This window comes from Salmo salar, chromosome ssa04, assembly GCF_905237065.1.
Source record: "Salmo salar chromosome ssa04, Ssal_v3.1, whole genome shotgun sequence".
In the NCBI taxonomy this organism is placed as follows: domain Eukaryota; kingdom Metazoa; phylum Chordata; class Actinopteri; order Salmoniformes; family Salmonidae; genus Salmo; species Salmo salar.
This window is the reverse complement of record NC_059445.1, coordinates 50247057-50258758: the sequence shown is the minus strand read 5'-3', so window position 1 is coordinate 50258758 and position 11702 is coordinate 50247057. Positions and strand designations below refer to the sequence as shown.

At 42.0% G+C, this 11702-nt stretch overlaps 1 protein-coding gene across 1 annotated transcript; it reads right to left on the bottom strand.

The window, feature by feature from the left end:
• Window positions 1–6: 6 nt before the first annotated feature.
• LOC106603346 (odorant receptor 131-2-like) lies at window positions 7–1169 on the bottom strand. The gene has a single exon (XM_014196907.2). It carries the CDS (start codon window positions 1163–1165, stop codon window positions 200–202), a length of 966 nt encoding a protein of 321 aa, XP_014052382.1. The 5' UTR covers window positions 1166–1169; the 3' UTR covers window positions 7–199.
• Between the last annotated feature and the right edge of the window lie 10533 nt (window positions 1170–11702).

The following is an 11702-nucleotide window of genomic DNA, read 5'->3' as shown; positions in this document are numbered from 1 at the left end:
TTTCTACAGATCGTTTCATTTCTGTTCTGTTGCATGTCTGGTTTATGCACTGTTTACTTCCATGGTGAACAGAGACACCCATTAGGGACTATTCTGCCAGTGTACAAGACTGACGATGGGCTCCCAATTGTCTTATTAACCTGCCCGGTCAGTTATCTGTCTCGAAGGAACATGAAGAAAAATAGTGCCAGGTTTTCTTCTATTGTACCATCACAGCAGCCCTGACCTTTCTAGTTCTGCAAGTTAAGTAGTGTAGGAACAGGGGTCGTATGGCGTCATCCCTCAGCCCGTAAATGAGTGGGCTCAGACATCTTGGCAGGATGATGAGAAAGAGGAAGTTGATGTATCGCAGGTCAATGAAGATGGTATTACTGCCTACACTGGCCAGTGCACTTTCTATGGGTGCGTACAGAAAAGAGGAGAGAGACAGGCCCAGCTGAACCAGGTGCAGCAGCACTGTCTTGTGGGCCTTACTGGCTTTAGTTTTGTCAGAAGAGGCAGCCCTGGCTGTGACAATTATGGCAATGTATGTGTAAATGATGATGAGAGACACAGCTACAAAGCAAAAAGTATTGAACCCCTGAAACACTTGCATCTGCCACAACGCAAAGAATAACTTCTGCCGTGTGCAAAATATCGGGGTAACAAAAAAACCGGGATCTTTTGCTGTAGAATAAAGCATATCAATTATAAGATTTATGAGTATGACAAACCAGATGACAGCAATGGCAATGCCAGATCTTTTGGGTGTGGCTATGTCACTATGCCGTAGAGGGAGGCAGATGGCTGCATAGCGTTCTAGAGACATCAACGCCAGGTTAAGTGGGGCAACACGGGACATGCCACTGCCAAACATGACAAACAGTCCACAGACAACCTTTACCAATCGTAGATAAACCAAGGCAAACACATACATAAGGCAGCTGACCAGCAACTGCATGGAGTCATTTAATAGCAAGTGTGTGAAGAGAATGTAGCGGGAAATTTCCATAAAAGTCATTCTGCTACTCATAGCAAAAATCATCACACAATTTATGTAGATAAAAAATACAGCCATCAGGATTGCCACTGCCACTTTAACCATAGTCCTCTCATTCATCTCAAATATGATCATCTGTTCATGTATAAACGAAGTATCTTGATAGGTTTCATTGGTTACTGCCATACTGAGTGCCTTTGAAAAGAAATAACTTATTAGAACATCATTATTACAAGAAACTTAAACATGAATGTTTATCTGATTAACATTATTCAAAATCTAAAAAAAATTAAGTGGTGACAGTTCTAACAAGTCATTCACAGATCTGTACACCGAAATCTGAAATACAAACCTTTGTGATTGGTAGGACTGAGAGAGCCTTCCTCAGACTGTTGTGCTGTTGAGCTCTGTATTTATAAATGGATGAATTCAGTGACATCATTGGCCCTAAGGTAAAGATAATCACTGATTGGGCTACCCTTTCACTCACTCACACACACACATATGAGATGGGTACCAATACTCCCCAAGAACAGAATGATCTGAGAGGAGAGATGGCCAGTTGACAACTTACTGATCATTCTCCCAGCTTACTTCAGTAGCACCGTATAGGCAGTGGTGGAAAAAGTACCCAAAAGTAAAGATACCTTATTATAAAATGACTCAAGTGAAAGGCACCCAGTAAAATACTACTTGATTTAAATGATTAAAGTATTTGGTTTTAAATATAGCTAAGTATCAAAAGTAAAAGTGTAAATAATTTCAAATTCCTTATATTAAGCCAACCAGACGGCACCATTTTCTTGTTTTTTTATTTACGGATCGCCAGGGGCACACTCCAACACTCAGACATCATTTACAAATGAAGAATATGTGTTTAGTGAGTCCCCCAGATCAGAGGCAGTAGGGATGACCAGGGATGTTCTCTTGATAACTGTGTGAATTGGACCATTTTTCTGTTTTGCTAAACATTCATAATGTAATTATTTTTTTTAGGAATGAGGTGAAGTAAAAGTAAAAGTTGTAAAAAATATGATATATTGAACTATACACTGATTGTACAAAACATATTGAGTTGCACCCACTTTTGTCCTCAGAACAGCCTCAATTCGTTGGGGCATGGACTCTACAAGGTGTCGAAAGCGTTCCACAGGCTTGCTGGCCCATGTTGACTCCAATGCTTTTCACAGTTGTCTAGTTGGCTGGATGTCCTTTGGTTGGTGGACCATTCTTGATACACGTGGGAAACTGTTGAGTGTGAAAAACTCAGCAGCGTTGCAATTCTTGACACACTGAAATCAGTGCGCCTGGCATCTACTACCATACCCCATTCAAAGGCACTTTTGAATGGGGTATCTTTTGTCTTGCCCATTCACCCTATGAATGGCACACATACACAATCCATGTCTCAAGGCTTAAAAATCCTTCTTTAACATGTCTCCTCCCCTTCATCTACACTGATTGGAGTGGATTTAACAGGTGACATCAATAAGGGATCATAGCTTTCACCTGGATTCCCCTGGTCAGTCTGTCATGGAAAGAGCAGGTGTTACACATTTTTTGGACACTGTGTATGGTGGTAAATTCAAAATGCATCTACATGTACAGTTCTTCTGGCCAAATACATTGACACCCTTGCACTTTTCTTAAATAATTCCCTATTTCTTTTAAAATAAGTTACTGGATTTTCAACATTGCACAATACATTTTATTATTGTAAATAAAAAGAAGAAAAAAATATAAATGGCATGGACAAAATGATTGGCACCCCGGAGCTAGTATTTGGTTGCACATCGTTTAGCCAAGATAACTGCTGACAAATATGCAATCAATGAGCTTGCTGCACCTTTATACTAGCACGTTGGCCCACTTTTCAGCAGTAAACTGCTCTAATTCTTCAATGTTTAAGGAGTGCCCTCCGCCAACTGCTGTTTTCAGATCTCGCCATAGATTTTGGATGTGATTCACATCTGGACTCTTTCCTGGCCACTCCAGAACAGTCCAGTGTTTCTTCTGGAACCATTCCAGGGTGCTTTAGATGTGTGTTTGGGGTTGTTGTCCTGCTGGAAGACACACAACCTTTAACTGAGAGACAGTTTTTGGACACTGGGTTGAACATTGCACTCCAAAACACCTTGATAATCTGCTGATTTCATGATGTCTTGCACACGTTCAAGGCCCCCAGTACCAGAGGCAGCAGAGCAACCCCACAGCAATATCCAACCTCCCCATGTTTGATTATAGGGAGGGTGTTATTTTCTTTCAATGCTTAATTAGGTTGTTGGTAAACATAGGAAGACCCCAATGTTGAGAGAATGTTATGTGGACTAATGAAACAAAATTAGAGGTATTTTGCAGTACAGATCAGAGCTGTGTTTACCAATGACCAATATATTTGGCTGCAACTGTACCTGTCTGTCTCGTTAGACCTCTGACTATCCTGCTGTGAGTTGTCTTGACCCATATTCACAAAGCGTTTCCAAGTAGGAGTGCTGATCTAGGTACAGGTCCCCTCTCTTATTCATTATGATTTATAAAGCTAAACTGATCCTAGATCAGCACTCCTACTCTAAGATGCTTTGTATTACATGCACTGGACTCCTCTACAGTATGTATTTCAACTACTGGGTGCTGCCTAGGATTACATTCTGATGACCTCACACATGGTCATAAAAAATCCTTACAGACAGAAAAACTAAAATATTTACAATAGAACATGTGAATCATCACATTAAATATGACTGTGTGTATTTTTTATTTAACGGCCTACCAAAAGGCAAAAGACCTCCTGCGGGGACGGGGGCCTGGGATTTAAAATAAAAAATAAATCCAATATAAATCCAGGACAAAAACACATCACAACAAGAGAGACAACACAACACTACATGAAGAGAGACTTAAGACAACAACATAGCAAGGCAGCAACACATGACAACACAGCATGGTAACAACATAACAACTACATGGTAGCAACACAACATGGTAGCAGCACAAAACATGGTACAAACATTATTGGGCACAGACAAAAGCACAAAGGGCAAGAAGGTAGAGACAACAATACATCACACAAAGCAGCCACAACTGTCAGTAAGTGTCCATGATTGAGTCATTGAATGAAGAGATTGAGATAAAACTGTCCAGTTTGAGAGTTTGTTGCAGCTCGTTCCAGTCGCTAGATGCAGCGAACTGAAAAGACGAGCGACCCAGGGATGTGTGTGCTTTGGGGACCTTTAACAGAATGTGACTGGCAGAACGGGTGTTGTATGTGGAGGATGAGGGCTGCAGTAGATATCTCAGATAGGGGGGAGTGAGGCCTAAGAGGGTTTTTATAAATAAGCATCAACCAGTGGGTCTTGCGACGGGTATAAAGAGATTACCAGTTTACAGAGGAGTATAGAGTGCAGTGATGTGTCCTATAAGGAGCATTGGTGGCAAATCTGATGGCCGAATGGTAAAGAACATCTAGCCGCTTGAGGTCTCCCTTACCTGCCGATCTATAAATTATGTCTCCATATTCTAGCATGGGTAGGGTGGTCATCTGAATCAGGGTTAGTTTGGCAGCTGGGGTGAAAGAGGAGCGATTACGATAGAGGAAACCAAGTCTAGATGTAACTTTAGCCTGCAGCTTTGATATGTGCTGCGAGAAGGACAGTGCACCGTCTTGCCATACTCCCAAGTACTTGTATGAGGTGACTACCTCAAGCTCTAAACCCTCAGAGGTAGTAATAACACCTGTGGGAAGTGGGGCATTCTTCTCACCAAACCACATGACCTTTGTTTTGGAGGTGTTCAGAACAAGGTTAAGGGTAGAGAAAGCTTGTTAGATACTAAGAAAGCTTTGTTGTAGAACATTTAACACAAAATCTGGGGAGGGACCAGCTGAGTATAAGACTGTATCATCTGCATATAAATGGATGAGAGAGCTTCCTACTTCCTGAGCTATGTTGTTGATGTAAATTGAGAAGAGTGTGGGGCCTAAGATCGAGCATTGGGGTACTCCCTTGGTGACAGGCAGTGGCTGAGACAGCAGATTTTCTGACTTTATACACTGCACTCTTTGAGAGGGGTAGTTAGCAAACCATATCACCATTAATGAGGGGGCAGGGGAGAGGGTCAGAGGGGATGTTTCTGATCGGCACCCTGGAGCTCTGCAATAGCAGCTCCCTCCCTCCCTCTCACAGCACCGACAGACACCAGGGCCTGCTGCAACACAGCCTCTTATGTGGCCTCACACTCTCCAATGTACCCTATTGAACTTTTAACTTAGCTGTTCAAAGTGTGCCATACTTTCCTGACCTTTCACCTGTCCGTGCTGCACTGTTCTGACACACTGCATAAGATGCTTAGGTTTACCTCATTGTCCTGACCTTTAACCTTCTAAAGACAACCAACACAGTGACCACAATATCATGATCTTTGAAATATTCCACTTTTAAGCAAATGTTATTCGACTATTTATAATGTCCTACAACAAATAAAATGTCTATCAAATCTAAAACCATGTTTCACCCTAACCCACCAAGTTGTTGATACTGTAATTCACAACTGTTTCTCCTTATTATACTTACCCTTGTTTATTTTCATAAAATCAATGATCTAGATAAGAGCGTCTGCTAAATGACTAAAATGTAAATGTAAATCCCATTTACCTATATGCTGTTGCAACCCTAACAATTTGCCTCTACAAATATCATGTATTTTGAAAACTGTGTGAGTTCTGCACCACACACAGATACAAGTGTTTTCATTGTAACAGTAATGATACCTCTAGTTTAATGCATCTTGAATTAATTAAAGCAATCATAATATTGGGCTTGGTGATATAGGGCTTGGTGATTCATAGAGCTTGGTGATATAAGACTTGATGATATAGGGCTTGGTGATATAGAGCTTGGTGATATATGGCTTGGTGATATAGAGCTTGGTGATATAGGCTTGGTGATTCATAGAGCTTGGTGATATAAGACTTGATGATATAGGGCTTGGTGATATAGAGCTTGGTGATATATGGCTTGGTGATATAGAGCTTGGTGATATAGGGCTTGGTGATTCATAGAGCTTGGTGATATAAGACTTGATGATATAGGGCTTGGTGATATAGAGCTTGGTGATATAGGGCTTGGTGATATAGAGCTTGGTGATATAGGGCTTGGTGATCATAGAGCTTGGTGATATAAGACTTTTATATAGAGCTTGGTGATATAGAGCTCGGTGATATAGGGCTCGGTGATATAGAGCTTGGTGATATAGGGCTCGGTGATATAGGCTCGGTGATATAGTGCTTGGTGATATAGGGCTTGGTGATATAGTGCTCGGTGATATAGTGCTTGGTGATATAGGGCTTGGTGATATAGGGCTCGGTGATATAGAGCTCGGTGATATAGGGCTTGGTGATATAGGGCTCGGTGATATAGAGCTTGGTGATATAGGGCTCGGTGATATAGAGCTTGGTGATATAGGGCTCGGTGATATAGAGCTCGGTGATATAGGGCTTGGTGATATAGAGCTCGGTGATATAGAGCTCTGTGATATAGAGCTTGGTGATATAGAGCTCGGTGATATAGAGCTCTGTGATATAGAGCTTGGTGATATAGGGCTCGGTGATATAGAGCTCGGTGATATAGAGCTTGGCTCAAATAGAAGAACCAGGTTCTTTGTTTCTGGACCACAATGTTCAGCAGGACATGAACAAAGATTAAAGCACAGTTTGGAGGGGAGGAAACCACATATAGCCAGGGACTTCTACAGTAATTATGGGGTGTGGAGGAAGCAAAATGAGAGATGTGAGTCGCTCCTCAGTGGGTGTTGTCTCCTCAGGGAGAAATAAATAATTATTTATTGTTACCCTCTTCCTGTGGAACCATAAGATGTAAGGATTGGAGAGAAGGAGGGGTGTCCAAAGTGGGGTATATATACTTGTGATGATGGAAAAATGTCTTTGTCTGAACACAGCTGTGTCGACCCTTTGGGAAGAATTAAACTTGGTTAAGCTTCTCTAGTGTCCATGAGCTATTTACTCTGACAAATTAGAACCTAACAACGTTGAGGTTATTTTCTGGCACCACACTCCCAGAGCCCTCACCTCCTCCCTGTATGCTGTCTCATCATTGTTGGTAATCAAGCCTACTACTGTTGTATTGTCTGCAAACTTGATAATTGAGTTGGAGGTGTGCGTGGCCACGCAGTCATGGGCGAACAAAGAGTACAGGAGGGAGCTGAACATGCACCCTTGTGGGGCCCCAGTGTTGAGGATCAGTGAAGTAGATGTGTTGTTTCCTACCTTCACCATCTGGGGGCGGCCCATCAGGAAGTCCAGGACCCAGTTGCACAGGGTGGGGTTCAGACCCAGGGCCTCGAGCTTAATGATGAGCTTGGAGGGTACTATGGTGTTGAATGCTGAGCTATAGTCAATGAACAGCATTCTTACAAAGGTATTCCACTTGTCCAGATGGGATAGGGCAGTGTGCAGTGTGATGGCGATTACATTGTCTGTGGATCTATTGGGGCAGTAAGCAAATTGTGTGGGTCTAGGGTGACAGGTAAGGTAGAGGTGATATGATCCTTGACTAGTCTCTCAAAGCACTTCCTGATGACAGAAGTGAGTGCTACGGGCGATAGTCATTTAGTTCAGTTACCTTTGCTTACTATGGTACAGGAACAATGGTGGCCATCTTGAAGAATGTGGGAACAGCAGTCTGGGATAGGGAGAGATTGAATATGTCCGTAAACACACCAGCCAGCTGGTCTGCGCATGCTCTGAGGACGCAGCTAGGGATGCCGTCTGTGCCGGCAGCCTTGCAAGGGTTAACACATTTAAGTGTTTTACTCATGTCGGCCACGGAGAAGGAGAGCCCACAGTCATTGGTAGCGTGCCGCGTCAGTGGCACTGTGTTATCCTCAAAGCGGGCGAAGAAGGTGTTTAGCTTGTCCAGAAGCAAGACGTCGGTGTCCGCGATGTGGCTTGTTTTCCTTTTGTAGTCCGTGATTGTCTGAGCCGTTGAATTGCGACTCCACTTTGTCTCTATACTGACTTTTTGCCTGTTTGATTGCCTTACAAAGGGAATAACTACACTGTTTGTATTCTGCCATATTCCCAGTCATCTTGCCATGGTTAAATGCGGTGGTTCACGCGTTCAGTTTTGCGCAAATGCTGCCATCTATCCACGGTTTCTGGTTAGGGTAGGTTTTAATAGTCACAGTGGGTACAACATCTCCTATACACTTCCTGCTAAACTCATTCACCATATCAGTATATTCGTCAATGTTATTCTCGGAGGCTGCCCGGAACATATCCCAGTCCGCGTGATCAAAACAATCTTGAAGCGTGGATTCTGATTGGTCAGACCAGCGTTGAATGGCCCTTAGCATGGGTACTTCCTGTTTGAGTTTCTGCCTATAGGAAGGGAGGAGCAAAATGGAGTCGTGATCAGATTTGCCAAAAGGAGGGCGGGCCTTGTAGGCATCCCGGAAGTTGGAGTAGCAGTGGTCGAGTGTTTTAGCAGCGCGAGTACTACAGTCAATGTGTTGATAGAACTTCTGCAGGCTTTTTATCAAATTTGCTTTGTTAAAATCCCCAGCTACAATAAATGCAGCCTCAGGATATGTGGTTTCCAGTTTGCATAAAGTCCAATTATTTGAGGGCTGTTGTGGTATCGGCTTGAGGGGGAATATACACTGCTGTGACTATAACCGAAGAGAATTCTCTTGGGAGATAATATGGTCTGCATTTGATTGTGAGGTATTCTAGTTTGCGTGAACAAAAGGACTTGAGTTCCTGTATGTTACCACAATCACACCATGAGTCGTTAATCATGAAACATACACCCCCGCTCTTCTTCTTCCCGGAGAGATATTTATTCCTGTCTGTGCAATGAACTTTGAACCAAACTGGCTGGACGGACTCAGACAGTTTATTCCGAGAGAGCCATGTTTCCGTGAAACAGAGTATGTAACAATCCCTGATGTCTCTCTGGAAAGAAATCCTCGCCCTGAGCTCGTCAACTTCATTTTCCAGAGAATGAACATTAGCGAGTAATATACTCCGGAAGCGGTGGGTGGTGTGTGCGCCTCCCAAGTCGGACTAGAAGACCACTCCGAGATGCTCTCTGCTGCCAGTAGTGTTTTGGGTCAGCCTCTGGAATCGGTTCAATTGCCCCAGAGGATCTGATTCTGGAAGTCATATTCCTGGCCGTAATACTGGTAGTGCTTGTGAGTTACCACCGCTCTGATATCCAATAGTTCTTCCCGACTGTATGTAATAAAACCCAAACAATTCTGGGCTAATAATGTAAGAAATAATACATAAAAAAACGAAATACTGCAAAGTTTCCTAAGAGCTAGAAGCACAGCAGCCATCTCTGTTGGCGCCATTTTCAACAGTTAAGCTAAAACTTTTAATTTGGCATTCCCCAGCCTCAGCTTTTTCTGTGTAATGCTGAGGGATGGGGCTGGAGAAATGTAACCATTCTCAAAATCATAGACAGAGCTATGAATGCAAGGACTGACCATCCATGATATCAACATTTAAGTTTTAACCATATTTTGAGGCTATATAGTTTATCTTTAGCTTTTGAAAATGCCCTAAGAGCATTTAACATCATACAACAGAATCTGTATGATTTAAAGCTGGTTCTAAATTCTGGTAAAACAAAATGCATGGTATTTTCAAATGCCAGGCATGTTACTAATCATGTCATTGCTACATTGGCTGGACATACAGTGGGGCAAAAAAGTATTTAGTCAGCCACCAATTGTGCAAGTTCTCCCACTTAAAAAGATGAGAGAGGCCTGTAATTTTCATCATAGGTACACATCAACTATGACAGAAAAAATGAGAAAAAAAATCCAGAAAATCTCATTGTAGGATTTTTAATAATTAATTTGCCAATTATGGTGGAAAATAAGTATTTGGTCACCTACAAACTAGCAAGATTTCTGGCTCTCACAGACCTGTAACTTATTCTTTAAGAGGCTCCTCTAATCATTTTGGCTATTTCAGCTCTGAATATCAGAAATATTTAATTTTTTGCTATGATCAGCTCGTTAAAAAAGTAAACCATTGATCATGACAATTTAGCCCACGGGTTAAAACTACTGGACAGCAGTTGTGAGTAGCCTGATTGTCCATTTCATACAGTATGATCCATTTTACTTTGACCTGTCCTGTTTTTAGGATATGGTGTTTGTTAACATGTCAGCACATTTTTTATTTTATTTGGCGCCATTTAGGTTAGGCTATTTGATCGGAGAAACGTGCATGATGTAAAAAAGTGTCCGTCTCATTACATTGTCATACATTTTATCTCCACCACATACTCTTTCTACCGTATCCTATATCTGCTACATGATTTATGTTAGATATTTTTGAAGGTATGCTGGTGGAGCGCCGCAGCGATAAGTCTCACCAACAGCACCATGGAGAGGCGCGCTGGGAACGCACTTGGTCAATTTAGCTTGGAAAATGCTACCCTTGTCAATCTGCCGCTATAGGCAGCCACCTAATCTTGCCTAATGGGCCGGCTGGCCTTGGATCATGGAATAAAAATATATATTAAAACATAACACAATTTCTCGAAAATGTAGCAAAATATTGGGACAAAACTCATACGTTTTATACACTCATCTGCACAGGTAGTTTCTAAAATGTCAATATTTTGTGATCCAAATGAAATCAGTTTTCTTGTGCACAACATTATACAAGCTAGTCCTCCATGGTTTTGCATTAATATACATGTATACTTAGCGCTACCACTAGGAGAAGGCGTACCATTGCCCCTTGGTCCGTGACCATTGAATGAAGCCAATGCTATTCTGTGTCTATTTATCCTGTTTTCAGTTCTGTAAAATTAAAAGGCATGGTTTTGTTTTCAAAATGTAGATATGACATGTTTATCTAAACTGTGATGAGTGTTTTTGGTCATTTGGTCATGTATAATTGAAGTGTTTTGACCGAGTGAAAAACTAGTGAGATTTTCCCATTCATATGTGTAGCCAAGCCAGCTACCTTTGAAGGTCAATGAGAACAAGCGGTTTGGGGTTTGTGAAGTCAATGAGATGTTCTTTTTTTCTTCTTCTTTTTTTCTCGATTTCTTAAAGGCACAACCTAGATCCGAGACAACGTTTTTAGTAGCTGAACATGTTTTTACTCCAATCTTGTGAAAATGACAAATTGACACGTTTTCAGTTGTCAAAAACAACTTTATACCAAAGGAGTGCATTTGATTTGATGGCCTGCACATGTGCAGTTCGGCGCAACACGACCATTAGACCCGACGACGGGTTTCTGCGTGTGAGCTTAGCTAGCTAACGTAGCCATGGCATTGCCTACAAGAGTCATCAGGGATGTCTATTGAGGAAGCAGTTTCTAGACATCTTCATACTAAACCATATTTGACATTACTTCAAACAACGAACATTGTTTTTGCACATCATTTTGCGCACGATAGAAAAGCAGAGCAGCAGAACACCATTACATTTTAGTCATTTAGCAGACGCTCTTATCCAGAGCGACTTACAGTAGTGAATGCATACATTTCATGCATTTTTTAAATATATTTTTTTTGTACTGGCCCCCCGTGGGAATCGAACCCACAACCCTGGCGTTGCACACACCATGCTCTACCAACTGAGCCACAGGGAAGCCAAGCCACCATGACCTCCTCCATATTATAATAACTATAACAAATGCGCCTAGGGCAACAAGGGGCGCTGTTTCACCTTTCAC